At 37.7% G+C, this 21441-nt stretch overlaps 3 protein-coding genes across 7 annotated transcripts in view; 1 reads left to right on the forward strand and 2 right to left on the reverse strand.

Annotated features, from left to right (window-relative positions):
- Positions 1-5502, reverse strand: part of LOC146332305 (butyrophilin-like protein 2) — a 46720-nt gene extending 41218 nt beyond the window's left edge. For both annotated transcript variants that reach the window (XM_084741220.1, XM_084741228.1), the window contains exons 1-2: positions 4650-5502; positions 257-586 (exon numbers count right to left, since the gene is read on the reverse strand). In XM_084741220.1, the coding sequence (XP_084597346.1) occupies positions 257-586; positions 4650-4734 (415 nt within the window). In that variant the 5' untranslated portion in view covers positions 4735-5502. The remainder of the gene's footprint in view (positions 1-256; positions 587-4649) is intronic.
- LOC146332306 (uncharacterized) overlaps positions 1-21441 on the forward strand; it is an 88653-nt gene that overhangs the window by 23352 nt on the left and 43860 nt on the right. The gene's annotated exons all lie outside the window — the stretch shown is intronic.
- Positions 10253-21441, reverse strand: part of LOC146332307 (butyrophilin-like protein 2) — a 107631-nt gene continuing 96442 nt past the window's right edge. For 3 of the 4 annotated variants that reach the window (XM_084741266.1, XM_084741240.1, XM_084741257.1), the window contains 6 exons: positions 17745-17771; positions 17221-17496; positions 16452-16478; positions 14679-14954; positions 12664-12732; positions 10253-12528 (listed from right to left, as the gene is read on the reverse strand). In XM_084741266.1, coding sequence (XP_084597392.1) covers positions 12452-12528; positions 12664-12732; positions 14679-14954; positions 16452-16478; positions 17221-17496; positions 17745-17771 — 752 coding nt within the window. In that variant the 3' untranslated portion in view covers positions 10253-12451. The remainder of the gene's footprint in view (positions 12529-12663; positions 12733-14678; positions 14955-16451; positions 16479-17220; positions 17497-17744; positions 17772-21441) is intronic. The other variant, XM_084741249.1, reaches the window with a different exon arrangement.

Genomic DNA, 21441 nt, shown 5'->3' on the forward strand with positions numbered 1-21441 from the left:
GTTTATCTGTTTGTTTGTTTAACAGTTGAAACAGATAAACGCTGTCAGACAGGAAAAATCAATTCAACAGATTTAATGTTTATGTGTCTTCTAGCTGAAGCTCATCTGCAGCCCTCGTCCTCGGGGCAGGGCCTCGTCCAGATGTGTTGTTCTGATTATTGGATGAGAATTTAACTTGAGTCCATCTGGGACACTTGAACCAGTCTGTCTGTGAAATGAACAGGTGACTTTATAACTGTTTAATGGAAGAACTCACCAACAACAAGTTTAATGGTGAATCTCTTTCTGTTTGGTTCATCAGGTGAAAAATCACAGATGTAGGTTCCACTGTCAGACTCCTTTGTATCTCTGATCCTTATGGAGGCGTCACCGAACTGCAGTTGATCAGGAAAATGAGATACTCGTCCTTTGAACTGCTCGTCTTGACCTGGAAGGTTGTTATTGGAATGATTCCTGTTCTTATACAAGAACACCTTCTGACGATTTTTCTTCCACTCAAAGGCGTCTCGTTCGATGTTCTGCTCAGGTCTGATGAAACAGGGTAAAACAGCTTCACTCCCTTCTCTCACTTTGATGACAGTTGCCCCTGAAAGACAAAATCAATCAGTGTGTTCACATGCAGAGTCATCAGGTTAGAAAGAAAGTCAGTTAACACATTTACAGACCACCACAATAACTCAAACACCAGTTTATGAGCAGTTTAGTCAGTAGTCAGATTTCTCCTCTCTCATATTATATTTGGTTACGTCTCATGTTTGTTCAGACATATTTTAAGATCACAGTTAATCAGGTTAAACAGTTTTTCTTATTGTGCTTTTACAAATTATATTTAACAGCAAAATAGGTCCACCCAACAAGTAGACGACAGTTTCATACAGCTACAACCAGGGGTGGACTGGCCACCTGGCATACCGGGCACTGTCCCGGTGGGCCGGTGACTAGTGGGGGCTGGTCAACAGGTTTTTTGTTTTTTGGTTTTTTTTTAAACCCCACATAATTGGCCGGCCAGTTATGAGACCTGTTGTCCAGTTGTTGACTGGCCATTCGGCACAGCCCATTGACACATCCCGTTGGTTTACTGTCAGTCAGGGCCTGTCAATCATCAGTCATGGGCTGGACTAACAGAGTCACGGCAAGTGAGCCACGTTAGGTGAGGAGTCTGACAATATCATGGAAAAACAGCCACCAAAAAGATGCCAGGGTGGCGCTGAAAAGCAAATGAAAAAAAATGAAAGCACTGGAAGCAGAAGCCTCCAAATGCAGCAAAATAACTGTGTTATTTGGTCCAGTAGCAGCAGCAGCATCTGATAGCGGAGGACAGACCCCACAGACCAGGCCTGATCCTGGCGCTACCCTCCTGGCTTCAGGCTACTTATTGCAACGTCATCACCAGCAGGAGCAAGAGGACCTGGTGACACAACAGGTGATGGAGAGTGATCCTGTGGAGGCGGGGGTCAGTAATACAAACCAACATGACAGATCTGTGACAACAACCAATTGTATTGCAGTTAGCAGCAAAGTTAGCTGAGAGAGAGATACATTTTAAAGACACATTCGGGTCAAAAACAAAAACGCTGTTTTTTCATGTAAACACATTACACACGTGTCACTTTACATAGGCCTATTAATGTACTAGACAGTTTTTCTTATTGTGCTTTTACAAATTATATTTAACTGTGGAAACTGTTCAGCTAACACCAGGAGAAGATTCAGTTTTATTCATTTTATTCAGTGTGTGTGTGTGTGTGTGTGAGGTCAGCAGTCTAATGTCACGTACTACTGGACCCATCAGCCTCAACTTTTTTTGAGAACATTCATGACTGTAGTCTGAAGGACGTCTGTGATTCACACATTTTGAAAAATGTTTTTATAAAGGTCATAAAGGCCAACTTTATTCTGATCATATAATCATACAGAGTACAAATATACAGTCAAATTCTTTCTCTGCATTTAATCCATTCTGCTATTAGGAGCAGTGGGCAGCTGCTGTACAGGACTCAGGGACCGACTCTGGCTGGTGACATCATGATTTCTGTCCGTCCACACCATTCTTATGAACGTGATACCTCGAGAACGCCTTCAAGGAATTTCTTCAAACTTGACTCAAATGACCACTTTGACTCATGGATGAATTTCCACATAAATTTAAATCAGGGTGATTTTCACAGACAGGGCTGTGATTAATCCAGGAGTACGTCTTAATCTGTACTAGTATAGTCTCACATATCCAGACCTCTCTCCACAGCGCTCAGCACTGGAGAAAGATCTGGCATTTCTTTACACCAATTAAAAACGCTGAGCCTAGGAAGCAGCAACGGAGCTGCTGCAAAATAATGTTGAGGGGAACCTGTTTTGGTGGAACATTTGCACGTCTGGAGTCGAGCTCTGGTTTTTATATATAATAAAAAAGTTTTTACAGCTGTTGGAGTGTTTACGTTTGTAACATTAGAGTCCCAGGTGCTAATTTGTCATTTTCAGTCTGTAGGTTGCAGCTCAGAGGTTGTTCTTGTTTCGCTGGGACTTTAACAACATTGAAAGTGAACACTGCGATGCCACTTGAAACAAGTGACCAACATGTGCATCCACTGAGACTAGTACTAATTAAACTTTAAGTGGCTTTCATGAACGTTGCTCAAATTAGACTCAGTTAGTCTGAGACAATGGAGTCCTGGAGTAAGGTAAGTAACACAAAAACCAGGACTAGAATAGAAAAACCAGGACTGGAGTGAATCTGGAGACAAAACAACAACAGAGGCAAAAAGAATTTGTTCAAAAAACTTTGCTTAAAACATTAAAACAATCTGTGTCAAACCATCCCGTTATTGAAAGTAAAAATCAGACTCATTTGGCCTCTGTAGTGCATGTTTGTTCATTTAGATCAGGGCTGCCCAAAGTGAGGCCCGCGGACCAAAGTTGGCCCACCATAAGGCCGATTTGGCCTGCAAGCTAAAACAAAATTTAAAAAATCAATGTTTAAAGTTTGTAATATGAATTGTTATGAAGACTGTTTTATTGTTGTGAGGTAAAAAAGCTCTTTACATGGCGTCCTGGTAGTTCACTTGGTAGACCGTGTGCTCCGTTTACTAACAGCTGATTCACACTACATGCTTGAAGAACACGTGTGTCTGGTGTTACCTGTTGTTTTTTATTTCTCTGCCCATATTATCAGGTTAGAGCAGCAACTCAGCCTGCATGAGCAGCGCTGCTCACACACATCAAGCACGATCACAGCCACGCTTCATCTAGAGATTCAGATTTTTTTTTTTCGAGTGATGTGCATGGTTCTTCATGCAGAAATACACAGTAAAAATGATCTGTTGACAGACATATCAGCATTATATCAACAACAGGACTCCTCTCACTACAGTTTCAGTGTCTGTATCTGTAGAATGTGTCACAGACATGAAACAAATCAGGTGCAGGGCAGCGTTTCCTTTTTCTTTCTCTCTTCCTCCCTCCTTCTCTGTCTGAACGAGGAGGGAAATCACTGAGTAATTCAAAAATCATCTAAAGAAAACTTTTTAAATATTCTGGAGGTAGTCAGTCAATAAAGAGAACTAGGAGTCCTAGCACCATTTTGCATCTAAACAAGAACCACAAAGATTAATCAAATAATTGATTTGTAAATTAATAACAAAATATTTTGATAATCTGATAAAAAATGTGATTAGTTTTTTTAAAGAGAAAAAATCTAAATTGTCTGATGTAGCTTGTTGCGTCAGTTAGCACAGAGCAGATTGAACAGGCAGGAAGTCAGACACAGAAAAGCCAGGGAGAATATATGATTATATAGTATTTCACCTGTGGCCATTCAGTGGGATCATTTCTAACAGAAAATAAAGGTCAGGAGAAGAAACACTCAGATTTACTGTTAATATTGAGTTTGTCAGATAAACTTTTCCTCTCTGTTGGACTCAGAGTGATAAAATAATCCATTCACATGTTGAAATCTAATGTTTTTAGTGAGCTACACTCTGTTAGTATTTAAGCACTTGGTTTCATATTGTGACAAATCTTTTCTCCCGGTGGGCGTGGTTTAAGAGTGTGACGTAATGAGTTCTATCTCAGGGTGGCGTCAGGATCATTTGAGGACAAATCAAAGTCAAACAGCCAACATTTATCTCAGCAGTGAAATATGATTTGACTGTGGAGAAATACATTCAAACTAATCAATATCTTCTGTCCTCCAGAATATTAAAATAATTCAGCAGTTTTGTGTTTTGTGTTGATGTTGTCACCGCATTTTAGCTTTTTTTAGAGACGTTCAAATATCAAATATCAACCGCAGTTTTCAACTAAAAATCAACGTTGAAAAACTGGATGTAATGTCTTCTCTGTTTTTTATCTAAACTTTTAAAGTTTGTGTTTTCTTGGGTGTAAACTTCACTGACTTCCTGTTTCCACCCATGTTCATCAGATAACGCACACTTTCAGTTTAGGTCAAATTCACATTATGATAAATACCAAATGAACCAGGAGGACTCTGTATGTGGAGGATCAGCAGCTGTTATAGAATAATCTGTATTAATACATATATGTTTATTTTTAAAATTAAGATAATTCGATGACTTCTATTATGAAAATGAGAGGCGTTTTCTATTTATCACTGACAGATTAACGCTACGTAACTGTAAGTGAACATTTCTTACCGTTTGCTTGTCCGAGTCCAGTCAGCAGACACAAACACAGGAACAGATTCTCCAAAAACGTTAATTTAAGTCTTATTTCTGTCATGTTATCATGAACTTCAGTCGGACTAACGTCTGACTGTCAGTTGGCTGTAACGCTGCTCCAGGGTTGCCAGGTCTGTGTGAGTACGTGCTTATCTTGTGTCAGTTTGGTAGATGCAGATATAAATAAAATTATTTCATTTAAATTGTACGTCCGTTTATAGATATTATTGATTGAATTTGCATGCAAAATAGGCCCACCCAACAAGTAGATGAGATTTTCATACAGCTACAACATTTTAAAAATGGTAGAATTTTGCGCGAAAAACACACACCTGGCAACTCCACCCTGCTCCCTGCACACTTCGTTTCCGAGAAATCACGTGACCGATGAGGTCTGGGAGGATCTATTAATAATAGGGTTGTAAACAAATCGATGCAGCACTAGCGTATCGATAAATCTCATTAAGAGGCGTATACGTTTAATTTTGGGATCAGGGAGCTGCCACTGTAACTTTCCTTCGTCTTCTCTCTCCTCCTGTCTCTGCCTGCACCGCTCTCGCTGGACGCCCGCTGCCGCGCTCACACAAAACAAGCGCTCCCTCCTTCCTCTCCTGTGTCTCCTCTTCATTTGCTGAAAACAGCGACAGAAGCGACGTTGTACCGCGTCACACCACCAAACTTTCATAACGCTCAAGTGTAGAATAAGTTTGTGTTTTATAAGAAAGATGAGAAACTCTGCTGCAGATCATTTATGTAAAAATTATCTGACAGCAGAGAACAGAGACACGAGTCTGACCTCAGAGACGTCATGTCACTGTGAGAGCAGGAAACTCTTGAAACAGAGCAGCACATAATCTTACTGCAGAAATACAGATAATTTAAACAGTTTTATCTCATCTCATTTACACGAGACTCATAATAAGATATAAACATCACCGTAATGTCTCCTTCTCTCTGTCTCTACTGTTACTATATTTAGAACTATCAGGATTCTTTGGCAACTAACAGCACTCTGCAAATATAAAAATCAAAATGTAAAGACTGACACATTGCATTGTCTTGTATTGTATCATATCGTATCGTGACAGAGCTGAATCATATCGAACCAAATCGTTGGCCACTTATTAGTCTTAACATTTTTTAATATGTACATTTTTACCTGTATTGATAATAACAACAAAATAAACATCCAGGAAATTCAGCTGAGTTATTACATGAGATAAAATAAATGTGTTTTCTGTAATGGTGATACTGAAAGAACAGAACATCTTTTTATTTCATGCTGTCATACACAGTTGTTCTGGAAACAATTCATGTAATGGTTCAGTAGGAAAACCACAACAAAGCCTGTTATAGATTATATTAGTGTTTTAGTAGTGTTACAGTTTTTTTTTCTGTTATTAGAACATAAAAAATATAAAAGTTGATCAATGTTATACTTATTTTTTAAACTCACGAGGCTAAATTTATAAAACTCCACCCATCTTCATGTGTTACTATAATAAAATTCAACTTCATATTAAGTCCCTTAAATTAATTAATTCCAAATGTGCCAAAGATCTTTATAGACTAACTGTAGATGAATGAAGGTCTTTAAAACAACTGCTTAGTCATTTATTGCTTATTTATTTATTTATTTATTTTTTACATTTTATGGTATTAATTTATGGTTATCAAACGTGTTATTACACTTATTTTATGTCTTTTTGTATTATCTGTGTATATTCTATATTTCATGTCCCTTATGTTTTCTGTTCATTTCATTCTAGTGGGTAAGTTCTTCATGATTTCTTTGTTGTTCTTGTGTTTTTCAAAGAAGAAGAAGAAGAAGAAGAAGAAGAAGAAGAAGAAGAAATACTCCGGTACAGTAGGTGGCGGTACATAAACAGTAGAGGGCAGTAATAAACCATCATGAAGGAGACGGGCGGAAAATTTTGAAACACGTTTGAACACTGGATTTTTTTTTTTGACTATGATTTTTGATTTTGACTTGGCGGTTGGCATAAGCTGGTTTGTGACTGGATGGGGATGACAACACAGGTAGTAGATGATGATGATGATATGGATTATGATGGTTGGACTCCTGTTGTAAGAGGAAGAGGACGAGTTAAAGCAAACAGGAGGCAGGATAAGGAAGTAAGAGTGAACCGGTGTGCTAGCCAGGGAAATAAAAGAGAGTTAGAGGAGAATAGCTCTGATGAAGGAAACCGGATCATTAACAGGAAGGTGGACAGGGAGGAATTTAAAATAATACTTAAATTCAGGAAGGGAGACGAACAGATGAGTCTAAGTCCTATAACTTTGTCCAGGAAGTCGAGGAAGAAGGTGGGTGACAGAAAGAGCCAAGATCCTTCGAGATGGGAGCTCACTGATAAAATGTAGGACTCAAGAACAGAAAAATAAAGCGTTACTTATTGAACATGTATGTAAACAGACAGTAAATGAAAGACGTGTGCTGGGTGAGAATAAAGTTAGTCGTGGAGTGATAACAGGCATTCCTCTTGATGAGGATCTGGAAAAACTCCAGCGGGGTATTCAGGGCGGTGAGGTGAGGAGACTGAAGAGATGAATGAAAACAATAAATGGTGAGAGAGTTGACAGTTTGTCAGTGCTGATAGAGTTTCAGGGTTTGGTGCTTCTGGATAAAATAAAGAGAGGTTGTATGAGTTTCCGAACAGATCGCGAAAACGAAGGTGTGCAAAGTGTGGAGGTGATCACAGATTTGAGGACTGAGGAGAAAATGTACAGGCTAAATGTTGTAACTGTGGTGGCCAGCACAGGGTGACGTACGGTGGCTGTGAAGTCAGGAAAAGAGCAGCAGAAATCCAACAAGTGAAAACAGTTAACAACATGAGTTATTCTGAAGCAGTGAAGAGACTGCAAGTACAAAAGGGACTGGAAGAAACAGGCAACAACAGTCAGGATTCACAATCAGGAGGAGCTCAGAGAATGCAAGTTAATGCAGAACTGACTGTGGAGAAGCTGGTTTTGTTCATTGATTATGTTATTAACTGTACAGATCAGGTGAAACAAAACAGAGGAAATAAAAATTATTGTGAGGGGAGCTGAAAAATATTTGGCTTTGAAAGATATATCTTGGGAACAGATCAACAAAAGACTTGAAGGAGATGGGAAACCTGCGGTCACTGGGGATAAGACCTAATGATTGTCCTTCAGTGGAATGCAGGGAGTTTGACAGGAAATGGACAGGAAGTTAAAGGATTTATTGATGGTCTTCACCAGAAACCAGATATTATATGTATTCAAGAGACGTGGCTTAAACCAACATTGGATTTTTCAAGTTCAATTTTGGTTTATTTTGCACTGCTCAGTTGATTGCACTTTAAACGTTTTTACATCACTCTTGTTTAGGTTGTAAATTGAACTATGATTGGGCCAAAATGTGATTTCACCGAGCCTGCTTGTTGGAGAAATAAAGATTTTTCTGCTAATGTTGCTGAGTTGTCTTTTCCGCCGGTGGTCTGTTGTTTTTTTAAGTTATTTGGCAGCTAAAATTCTGTTTACCAAAATTTCCTGCCATCTATATTCATCTGTTTAAACTGTTACACCACATGATGCACCACACATTTTCAATGGGAGACAGGTCTGGACTGCAGGCAGGTCGGTCTAGAACCTGAACTCTTTTACTACGAAGACAATTATTCATGATGAAGATAATTATTTAGATGATTTTTTAACTGACAAGGCATGAAATGTGTGTTACATATCACGTATTGATTACACTCAGGGAACATATTTTCAATACAGTTGAATGAAGTGGTTCAAAGCTTTGTTTACCCGTCAGCACAAACTGATCTGGAAGCAGCAGTGAACATATATAGTGACCGGGTCAAACCGAATAACACACAAGGGGAAAACAAGATGGACGCCAACAACAACTAATACAAAGCAACAGCTAACTTAAGTCTGACCCCCCCTCTGAATGTGCAGCACATGGTTTGGTCTGATGAGCTGACTGTCAGATTTAACAGGCTCCACCCCTCAGACACACCTTTTGCTCAACCAGGAAGTGAACCGCCCCCAACTACCACAGTAAGTCAAAGACACAGAAACATGTGGTTAATATAACAGGAAAGAGTTTGTTTAACCCCACAGTGTGAGAATGTGTTCACTCCATGTTACCAAGATTTATACCAACAAACTGTGGAGTGAATTGTTTGGTTGTTTTGACTGCAGGTGAAATGAACCTGTGCAGGTGAGTGTGAATGGCTGCTAGCATAGCAGTTAGCATATTTAACTGTTAGCACGAGTCTTAGCATGGCTGTTAGCATGTGTGGCTGTGGTCATCATACATTTAGCATTCTTTTTAAAGACACCACTCGTACGGATCAGCAAAATATTCTCTGCATCATCAACTGTGTACAGAAATGAGACAAAATGATAAATTTACTGGTGTTAAAATGTTTAAAGGGACATTTATCCCCAAATCCAATTTTTTCTCATCTGTTCATCCAGACACTTTTGGTGAGTTGCTGAGTTTTGAAAATGTCTGTCTTCTCTTGAATATAATGGAAGTAAATGGCACTCGATTTGAAAAAAAAAAAAAAAAAAACTTTAAGGAGTGTCTTGATCTCCAGTTTCATGTAGGAACTATTTTCTTTCTACAGTCATATCTTCAGGTTTTGGGAGGGTTACTTTAAAAATGTATCCCAAGTTACTAATTACCTGTTTATTAATTTTATCTAATAAATAACCTTATGATTAATATTTGTTTATGAAGTGGCTCCCAGGCAAAACAAGGTGAGAATCTCTGATATAGAATAAATACATCAACATTTTTTGCAGTGACAAAGATATGAAATAGATAATCAATCAACTTTATTCTTCAAAATGATGTCAGAGCAATGAAACACACTTTCTCTTGTATTTTTAATAATTATAAATAACTGTAAATAAAAAGAACAAGTAGAGACTGAAGACGTGACGGACAAAAAAAAATGTGAAGAAGAAAAATTAATATCTGATAAAGTTTATCTGGATGAAATCCTGCAGCCTGTTTAAAGTGTGGAGATTTTTCTGTAATAACAGACAACAGTAGATAAATGTACTTTTTTATTTGTTTATTTAATTAAGTCTAAAAAGTCTCCTCATGTTATTCAGAGATCAAATAAGAGAATAAAAGCTGAAGCTGCTCTGAGGCTCAGAGGTTAAAGGTCAAACATGAACCACAACTCTCTGCTTCAAGTCCAGCTGGAGATATTTGTAACATCTCTCCACCATCACTGTCTAATAATGGAGCTAAATACTAAATATTAAATAGATGTAAAATCTTTCTGCATCATCAGGATCAAAATGATTTATGTGATTAATGTTCAGCTATAATTATCATTCATGCAGCTTTTAGTGTGATAAACTGTTTGTTAGAAGTTTTGTTGTAAAGATGATTTATCTTCTATGTTGTTTCATTCAAAGTGTTTCTGATCCTCTAGAAATCTTTATTTAAAAAACAACTGTTACAAAACAGGGATCGTCTTAAAATCCAGCCAATAAAGTAAAATCATTTTTATTTATTTTATCAAAGTTTGAACACAGAAACATAAAAACACAGAGACAATGAAAAGTTTTAAATGTTTTATTCAAGCTCATAAAAGTATAAAAATGATTCAGTGCTGCCTGAAATGACAAGATACAAGAATATAATCAGTTAACAACATAAACACACATGAAGCTTTAATCTCACAGGAAACAAGAGGAAACACTCAGTGTCCAGATTATTAGGTTCACTGAACATTAAACCTTCATGAAGGGAGGATTCACTGGTTTAGTTTTAACTCAGTTTACCTTAAGAAATAAACAAGACAGGCGTTTCCCAAATAATCTGAAAATATAAACACACAATTAAAAATCAAGTCACATTATATTTGACTTCAGCTGCAGAATAATGACATTATTCTCCAGTGTAACAGTGTCTTTGGTTCAGTGAAGTCTGATGTTTTTGTATTTATTCAATCATCCACTGATCATCTACAATGATCATTTAATACGTCACAATGTGAACTTCAAAACATTCAACGTGTCTGAAATACAGATAAAACTGAGTTTATGTTTTTCTCTGGAGGTAAACAAATCAACAACAGGCTTCAAATCTGCACTTCAGATGTACTTTGATTGAAAAAGTCCCTCATTATGAAAACTTTGTCCTCTGGATTGATGACAAATTAACTTTTAAAACACACAAAGACAATTTAAGGCACAAACTAAAGATGCAACTTCCTGTACAGTAACAGCTCCTGTTTTTTTTTTTCTAGTAAAAATGAAAGTAGTTCAAAATAAAACTGCTCACAACAAGGTCTGTGGATTATCTTTAAAAAAACAAACAAACAAACAAAAAAAAAAACAGGTCATTTCTTCCATTTCTGGAAAGATTCGCTGTTCTTTCTTTTTTTAAATGCACTTTTTTGCCTGTTTGAGCTGAATGTCATTTAGTCCCACTGTACTGCAGATTCTGATGCCTCCACCTGCAACAGTTTCATACAACTGTGACTTTTTGTGTTCCCTACACCTGATTGAAACCATTGATTCATTATAAATCCTATTTGCAAGTGTCCCAGGAGTTTGAGAATTATGGCTCTACTGATACAGTATACACTTGATGAGAAAAGATTGCAAGGAAAGAGTTATTACCTTTATTATCTAATAGTATCCAACATAGTTATTCAAAAATATATCAAAGTCAAATATAAAAAAGCTTTAAAATTGACCAAGTTATTGGCATAAGTGTGTTTTTAGAGGCAGGTCTGTCAGGCGGCCATCTTGCGGCCATCTCGAAAGTGTTGGTCTCCAAAATTTAATCAGTTCATGTACCTGTTATAAAGTCTTAGCACACAAGATTTGGTGCAAATCTGTCCACCCGTTCAAAAGTTATCGCGCAAACAAAAATCTGTGACGGCCGGACGGATTTATGGACTCGCGTACGGCCGGACAACCTCCAGCCCGGCACCTTTGGCGGGCAGAGGCATAATAAAAGCAAAAATATGTTTAGTCAATAACTTTTCTCTTAAAGTTGAACAAGAGTTGAATCAGAATTCAAGACAAACTATTGATTGAATAGTCATTGAACAGAATGATTGATTAATAATCAGTTCTGTCAGCATTAAAGGCCACTTGTTCTCTTCTGTTGTCACCTTGTTAACTCCAATCTGTCTGATAAAATCAAAGTACCTGAACAGAACCGACCTCATCACCACACTGAATATTTACATGGATGTTGGACCATTCTGCTAAATCACTCATTATATTCAATCATGACGTCCTCATGTCTTTTTTTCTTTGATTTATTGTGTCCTGAATTTTTCCTTGGACACTATTTGCACATGTTTTGATTTATTAAACACTGAGTGCTGTGAGATAATGGTAATGACTCTATATTTTTATATATTTATTGTTAGTTAGCTCAGTATTTCAGGGGGCAGCTGTGCTGTTGTCTTACTGTCCATGATGTTGACAGGTGATCTCATTCTGAGGACAGTATATGAAGACACTCGGTTAAGTTGAGGGACAGATTGTTGTCGTGGTGACGGGACAGTTTCCATATGAAAGCAGGATGAGCTTCATGCATATTAATCACTGAAACAACCTTCATTTTCAGCATCACAACTGTCTGCCTCAACACAACCATAATCCAAACCTCAACCTGAAACTAAGTTTAACTTTAACCTTAAAACCAGGTTTAACACTTAAACTGACTGAAATAAGTGAAGAGCAGAAAAAATCCAGCAGAGTTTAAAACTCAGATTGACTTTTAAAAGATTTAACTTCTACACTGCACTTGTATCATGGTTCCTGTTCAGCTCGACTAGTTCATCTTGATTTCCATTTCTCTCCGTCTGTGAATCTGCAGGAAAGAAAACAGTTTTATTCAAGAAAATCCCAAAATGACTTGATCCTAATGAGAAAATAAAACATCTGTCAAGACTCTAAACATGAGAAATAAAAAGAATGTGTTTTTTGTTAAATTATTTTAACTTACCTTTCTTACAACGGTTGCAGAAGCTACGCCACAACCAACAGAACCTCCTCTTGAAGCCTCCCCAAGCACCTGCAGCACCGACAAAGAATCCAGTGGAGAACCCAGAAACAGAGAAGATAAAGTTAGTGTCAGAGTGAGAATGTAAGTGCAGATGATAAACAGCAGATTGAAGCTCACAGTCCACACAAAGAACAACTAAAGGTGTTGATGTTCCTGCAGATTCAAACCCCACTGGGATGAATCTCAGCAGGAACAGTGATGTCAGCTTGGATCTTATGTCCAGTTTCCTCCTGCTTGTCTTCACAGCTCAGAGGGTGGTTTTGGTTTTGCTCACAGTAGTGAGGAGGGTGATGTTGTAGCATGGTCCTGTTTCTGAGACGTGCTGCTCATCAGTATGAAGACTGTTTGAATCACTGTCCTGCCACCTCCACTTCAGCCTGTTTACATGTGACTGTTGTTAAACTGCTGCTGTGTCTGACATCTGCAAATGTGTGTGACAATCTGTCTACAGCCGAGGTTCTCTACACACTGAGCCCAGGACACCATGGACTCTGGATTACGTCTTAGAAACACGTCTTTACTTTATCACAGTTTCAGGAATTTCTCAATCTGTCATCAATACAGTCCATCTGTCTGTCCATCCTTTCATCTTAACATGCAGCTCAGATAACTTTGATTCACTGAGCTGGAAAACTACAAATCTGATGGACTTTACATGAGTATTTACATTTAACCCTACTTTATACTTCTTCTGGTATTTTTGTTTTTACTTTTTACTCTCCTACATTTATCAGACATATAAAGTAACTAATTACTTTGATATTACAACAAAACATGAGTAACTCTGATACTTCTGTACTTTTACTCAAGTGGACTTTTACTTGTACTTCTTTTTTACACATTTACATATCTAATGAATATTTAGAGATTCTTCTTCAACATTATATAATTATTCTTTTTTAACCATCAAGTGGAATCTTTATCTTATTTTGGAAACTGTTTAAGAGTTTGATCATTTATTTTGTTGTGAAACAACAGTTTTGGTCATTATTTCTGAATTTGAATTCTTCCTTCATCATAAAATTCAAATAAATTCTCTCATCAGTTTCTGTTTGTTTAACAGTCAGAATTACTACAATTATAAAAAGATAATTAATGTTGGAAACTTGAAGCTTCGACTGAATGAGAACTGAGACACAGAAGTTTTTAATCTGTTCATTTCAAAACTGCATTTAAAGTAAATGATGAAGTTGATAAAAGTAAAGAGTTTTCTACTGACTTTCCACATTGAGAACATGTGTTTGTTTGTGTGTCTCCTGTTTGTGTCTCAGTCTCACAGTCGGCCTGTGACAGTGTCTTTATGTTGTTTCTTATGTGATTCATGTGGAACTTTGCTGCTGCTCTTTCTCATTGGGATCAATAAAGTTCTCTATCTAATCTATACAACTACAGATAATCAAACCTTCAGAGAGCCTCGCTGGATTTTGGTGGAACATGTGGAACAATAATTCTTCACTTTCACAACATTTTTTCTTTTCACTTGTGGAACAGAAATGTCTCTGATTCTAATGACTTCAGTCTCTAAATCGTCCTCGTCTTCATGTTTTCAATAAAGCTGTGATGATTAATTGATTAGTTGTCAATTATTAAATTAATCAATAAAGTTCTTTGATAAGAGTTTCCAAAATATTGTTAGTGGCAGCATGAACCTTTTTTTTTGTTAATGAAAAAAAGAGGAACAGAAAGAAACAGAAAATAACATGTAGGATGAGAACTAGACAATAATTTCTATTAAACTAATATAATTTAAAAATGTGACACAATCTGAAACATCAGGTTTTTAAAGGCGTACAGTCATTGTGTCATCAGGTTTTAACTGTCGATGATAAACATATTAAAGACATATGATCAACTTGTACAGATGTTTTCATCACAGTTTACTTTGTGTTCAATCTGAACACAAACTGACTCAGAAAATAAATAATTAAAATTTTGATGATTAGAAAGAATCTCACCAGGGATGAACACGAAGATCTCAGCTTTAGTCTGATGGTTGATTTCCTTCTGTGTGACGACACATTGATAGTTTCCTGTCTTGGTCACAGTCGTGTTGAGAGTGATGAAGTATTTGCCTCCTCCCTCTGTGACCTGTGGTTCTTTAACAGGAAGGATTTTTCCAGAACTGTCCTGCCACTCGACTTTAGGTTTTGGAGAAGCTCCTTGAACAACACACCGCAGCAGAGCCCCATCTTTTGTTTTAAATATCCTGACAGACAGCTTTGAAGCTTCACCTGTGAACATAATAGAAACTGTAACTTGCTCCTGAACCTCTTGTGTCACAAAACATATGATCAACTTATATAAACATCATAACAGCAACACAGTGTGACTTTATTACTTTTGATCTTAGAAAACATATTTCAAATAATATTTTAAGATTATTTTTTAACAGAACAAATTATTCTAAACTCACAACGTCCATCTCAAGCAGTGGAAAGAAGCTTTTTATTTTTAACTATGTAGATTAGATTTTTTTTTAACTATAATTGAACACATTTTATACATAAAAATCTCAACACTTTTATTAAAATGATTTTGTATTGCCAGTCAGGAAAAGAGCTTGTTTCTTGTTTTTGCCTTCTGTCTGCCCTTTCTCCCCTCCCCCTCCCCTCTTGTCTCCAGGTGATAATGGACAGGCTCCTCATTGGTTCCCTGAGCTTGGAGCTGTCCATTGGATGACATGGGAGGGTCATCAGCTGATTGATCTCACCTGGGCCTTTGAGCTTAAAAGCTGGGCCCTTTGCTCACTCTGGCTCTCTCCCTTCCTCCAGCTGGCATCGACCTTGTGGTCTTTTTTGGTTTGTGTTATGATCTGTATTAGCTTTAGGTGAATAAATTATTCTTGTTTTTACATTAACCCCTTGTGTGGCCTCCCGCTTCTTGTTGCATTCCTTGAGCCAGTTTGTAACAGTTTGCATTTTAACTTTTGAGTCTTTTTTTGATCTTCATATAATCCTTTTCAGGTTTCTGTCCATCCTCACACACTTTTATATTTCCTACATGTCTTTTCTTTTTGTATTTGTCCATGTGAAACAAACAAACAACTAAATAAACATTCATGTCAATATTTGTATATCTGTAATACAGTGGTATTAATTCCAAGTTTAAAGTGTCCAGTAAAAACTCCAGTTCAAATCCTTTATGTGCCTCCATGGTATCAGATTATTTCCAGGAACTATCTCTGTATATATTTAGAGTTAAAGTCTGCTCCTAGTTTTTACTTTCACTTCAGTTTCTAGTTCAGTTCAATAAAATGATAAAATCCTGACTGACTAAAATCTTCTCTCCATGTCTGAGTGTTGTTTGGGCTCCTCTGATTGGTCGACTCTGCTGTTGCTGTGCTTTCTGTCTCCAGGGCTGCAGACCTGTTGGGAGGTTCATCAGCAGCATGGACACACCTGGACACCTCTGTGTCGTGTCTTTGCTTTCCTTTTCTTTGTTTTTACAGAAAAACATCCAGCGGCACATTTTCACTCATCCACTCCTGCTGTTTTCATTAAAGCTGTAATGATTAATTGATTAGTTGTCAAGTATTAAATTAATCTTTAACTACAATGATGACTAATTAATTGGTTTGAGCCTTTTTTTTTTGAGAATAAAGGTCAACATGTCTGATTTCAGCTTCTTAAATGTAAATATTTTCTGGTTTCTTCCCTCCTTATAGACTGAACAATGAATTGATCAATCAAGAAAATAATCAATAAAAATAAGATGAGGAATAATCTCACCTCTGGGTGGCTCTGGATCTGTGATCACTGCGTAAACAGACAAAAAGTGACACATCAGTTATAAAGAACAATTACAGGATTATAAATTTAATATTTTAATGTTTTTGTTCATTTTCTTCTCTGCCTGTAAATGAGGATTAAAGTGTGTTTAAGAGAAACATGAGGAACAGAAAGAAACAGAAAATAACATGAGGGATAAGTAAAACAATCTTTTCTATAAAACTAAATTATTAAAATGTTCAGGTTTTAAAAGTGTGTGCAGTCATTGTGTTTTCAGGTTTTAACTGAGTCTCAGTGATAAACTCATATTAGACACATATGATCAGTCTCATGCTGCCAGAACAGAAAACTGATCATATCATTTGTTAAAATTTTTTATTTTTGTCCGTCGACTAAATATTTAGTGAATATTCAGATTTTAGCAGAAACTCAATAGATTAATGTTGTGTTTTTAACTGATGAGTGAAACAAATCTGTCACTTACTTTAATATTTTATCAGTATTTGTTTGGTGGTTGATGATAATTTTGGTCTCTTGATCAGATTGAACAGAAACATTAATGTGGTTTATTTAATCCTGTGAATTTGACTGTTGATGATGAACCAGTGTCACATTTTGATAAATTAAATTTTTCACTCATTTTGAAACATTTTCGACATGACGTGTCTTCATCAGTTTTCTTTGAGCTGATTCACTTTGTGTTCAGTCTGAACACATTAAATGTTTTTAAATTATTTAAAGATTAAATCACAAATATGAAGAATCTCACCAGGGATTTTCACAGAGATCTCTTTAGAAACCTGATGGTTGATTCCCTCCTGAGTGACGACACAGTGATATCTGCCATTCTCCGTCACAGTTCTGTTGAGGATGATGTAGTATTTGCCTCCTTTCTCTGTGATCTGTGGTTCTTCAGCACAAAGGATGTTTCCAGAACTGTCCTTCAACTCTACTTCAGGTTTTGGAGAAGCTCCTTGAACAACACACTGCAGCAGGATCCTGTCATCTGTTTTAAATGTTGTGACAAACAGCTCTGAAGCTTCACCTGTGAACATAATAGAAACTGTAACTTATAAAGAACATTTACATGATTAGACACATAATACTTGGATTTTTTGTTCATCCTTCATCTGCTTGTAAATCAGGATTAAAAAAACAGGAATAAAAGTGATAATTCTTGCATAGATGTAATTTTGTTCTTGTTGTTTTGGAACCTTTTTGTTCATTTTTATTTATTTTTTGGTTCAGTGTGTTTGTGACAGTTTTGTTTGTCCTTGTTCTTTCATTGATTACCTGTCATGATGTCTGGTGGAGATGCAACTGTGAACACAGAGAACAAACAGGGACATTTTACATGTTATATTGTGATGTTTTTCCTTCATCACATCTCTTGTATGTGGATTACAGCATGTTTAAGAGAAAAACAGGAACAGAGAGAAACAGAAAAGTTCATGTCTCAATCACATGTTGTAATGTGACTGACGTTTGGACAAATCTTATAAATATGGAGGAACAAACATTGTCTTAATAATAAATCATGATTTTCTTTGCTTGTAATAAAATAAAATATGAAACAGAGTCTTCAGTGGTGTGTAACTCCTTGAGTTAGAAGCTTGTCAACACTGCAAAAACTAGACAGGAAACCAGATACAGATCCCAGCTATTAGTGTTTTTCCACAGATGAACCTGCAGGAGCTTTGAAAACAGCAAATCAAGTCCTTTGATAACATGCCTCTTTTGTGTGGGAAAACAAATTACATGATATTAGAAAATCAGCACTAATGAATTCCTAATAAAATGGTGGCCTGAGCTTTCTTGATCTTCCCACCTTTAACAAGACTCTCAAGATAAATTGGATTAAATGATTTCTTAGAAACCTGAACTCAACTTTAAATTTTATTCCTAATTACCTGAAGGCTGGACTACGAAGGAAGCTCAACACCGCCAGGCTTTCTTTGCATGAGCTGCTCGACAAAACCTAAAACCCCAGTCAGAGATAACGGGTATCATGACGGTGGTTATTAACTTGCTTTGTTAAATGCAAAAAGTGGAGCAATCATGAGCCGCCTGCTTCAGTCAAATCAATCAAGTTGTTATAATTAGGACTTATGATATATGAGCGAATGGCAGTGGCAGTGTGACCGAGTGTATCGCGACATTCGGACCACAGAGGTGAGATCCAACATGGCAACACACAACAACAGCGAAATAAAACAAAGTTCATTTTAAGACATAAAACTACACTCCGGATCAGAGCGCATCCAGAGCTCATTCACCACTAACAACCCGGAACAAATGAACCCAACAGTGGAGGACATAACGAACTTGGAAACTTTTATCGACCTCTACTACCACCGTCAAAACAACATGGACCTTCTCCGAATCCCCTCAAAAGAAAAAAGGACTCTTCTACAGAGACTGATGATCTTCAAACCACTGAAATCGAGGTTAGTCTTGTGGCCAGCATTAACCAAAAACTCGATCAGCTCGTTCCGTTACACGAAGAAGTTAATGAAGCCTGGAATTTGCTCACAGCATCACTGTATCTCTTCAAAAAACAAACCAGGACCTACAGACCTCCGTAAAAACACTCACTGATCAGATGCACACTGTCGCAAAAGAGAACAAATTGATGAAAGGAACAATTCTGGACTTACAGACTCGCTCCATGCATGATAACCTCATCTTCTCAAAAAAGTCACCTGACAACCCAGAAACACTGATAAAAAACTTCATGACCTCACATGTGAAACTTCCACCCAACACCGTCCATAACATCACATTCCACAGAGTTCACCGCCTACAAAAACGATCAGACAACAGACCCAGACCCATCACAGCCAAAATCAAACATATTCAGCAAAAGGAACTGGTCAAAAGCGAGATTTTAGATGCCAAACGCCAAACAATAAATCACTTGGACCCGATGGATTTCTGGCTGAATTCTACAAACATTTCTGGAACATTTTATCACCGTTATTTTACAGAGTAACCACAGATATCAAAGCTACCTCCACCACACCCCCGTACATGAATACTGCTGTTATGACACTCTTACTAAAACCCAATAAAGATCCAACCCATCCCTCCAGCTACCGTCCTCTCTCATTAATCAACACTGACCTAAAAATTACAACCAAAACACTTGAACTTGAATAGAGACAGTCACCCGAATACTAATCCACCCAGACCAGACAGGCTTCATCAAAACCAGATATGCTTCAGATAACATGTGTAGACTTTTTAACTTATTCAGTATATCAAAACAAAAACAAAGGGACATGGACGACTGTCTTAAGAGCTTGCCGTCTGAGGAGGAGGCTGTTGAAATGGTCCAAGATGTGTCAGCCGTTTGCCATAATGGAGGCTTCCGTTTGACAAAATGGATTAGCAACAGTCGTGGAGTATAAATATCCATTCTAGAGGAGCAGAGATCCAAGATTCTGCATGAGTTGGATTTGGACAGAGACCAACTGCCTGTTGAGAGAGGCCTTGGCCTTCATTGGTGTGTTGAGACGTTTTCAAGTTCAAAATGGCACTCAAGGAACAGCCCCATACTCGACACAGGATTCTATCTGTGGTCAGCTCAGTTTATGATCCTTTGGGATTTCTTGCACCACTGACACTTCCAGCTAAACTCAGACTCCAGGATCTGTGTAGGAAAGGCCATGGATGGGATGATCAGATTCCCACAGCTCTACAACAGCAGTGGATCAAATGGTTACAAGACCTGGAAAAGGTGATGGCGTTCAAAGATGACAGATGCCTCAAACCGCCAGATTTTGGAAAACCCACTCATGGCCAGTTACATCACCTTTCAGATGCCAGTGAAAGTGGATATGGTACTGTGACGTATCTCAGGATGCAGAAAAACAGCAACAATATTCATGTCTCTTTCATGTTAGACAAGGCCAGAGTGGCACCATTAAAACAAGTGACGATTCCTCAGTTAGAACTCACTGCTGCTGTCCTTGTTGTTCGAGTGGAAACGATGCTCAGAGTGGAATTACAGCTTCCACTTGAAAAATCATGTTTCTGAACTGATAGTACATCAGTTCTGAAGAACATCAGGAATGAGGACAGGAGATTTTAAACCTTTGTGGCGAACAGAATATCTACCATCAGAAGAGAAACCGATGAACGACAGTGGAGGTATGTTCATACCACTCAGAACCCTGCAGACGAAGCCTCAAGAGGATTTACAGTGGATCATCTGTTGACCAACAGGAGAGAGATTGAAAGCCCTGAATTTCTGTGGAAAAAAGAAGAGGAGTGGCCAGAAAGCTGCTTGGATTCCGACATTGCTGCCAATGACCTGGAGGTCAAAAAGGAGCTCATGGCTAAGGCAGTGATTTTTGAGGACACACCAAGGGCTACGCATCGGCTGATAACCTACTTTTCTGACCGGAAAAGGTTAAAGAGGTCAGTTGCATGAATCCTGATGATAAGGAAGGCTCTACAGGAGATAAGCCGAAAAAGAAAACCTGTCTTACCACCTGGTCTGTTTGAGAAGGATGATCTGTACATCCAAAGGAGATGGAGGCAAGTACAGTACATCTCCGACCTTTTTTGGAAGCGTTGGCTAAGGGAATACTTACCTCTGCTACAAGAGCGTCAACGATGGAGTAAGAAAAGGCGAAGTCTTGTTCCTGGAGACATTGTGTTCATTGCAGATCCTACAGCCTCACACAGTTCCTGGTTGCATGGAAGAGTTCTACAGACTTACCCAGAAGGACTGGTGTGTTCTGCACAAGTGCAAACCAAGACCAGCATACTGGACAGGCCAGTGACTAAACTTTGTCATCTTCAAGACGCTGTTGTAACTAAACAGATATTGTTGGTGACCTCTGACCTATGAAAGAGTTTTTGGTTTATTGATTCATTTTCAAATTATTTATTGGCTCCATTATGTAAATATGTATTGAACTGTTTATGCCCTCCTGCCATTAACAATTAGGGGCCGGTGTGTTGGAGCCACAGTAATATTTTT

This window comes from Lutjanus erythropterus, chromosome 2, assembly GCF_056507025.1.
Source record: "Lutjanus erythropterus isolate fLutEry1 chromosome 2, fLutEry1.hap2, whole genome shotgun sequence".
Lineage (NCBI taxonomy): Eukaryota > Metazoa > Chordata > Actinopteri > Lutjaniformes > Lutjanidae > Lutjanus > Lutjanus erythropterus.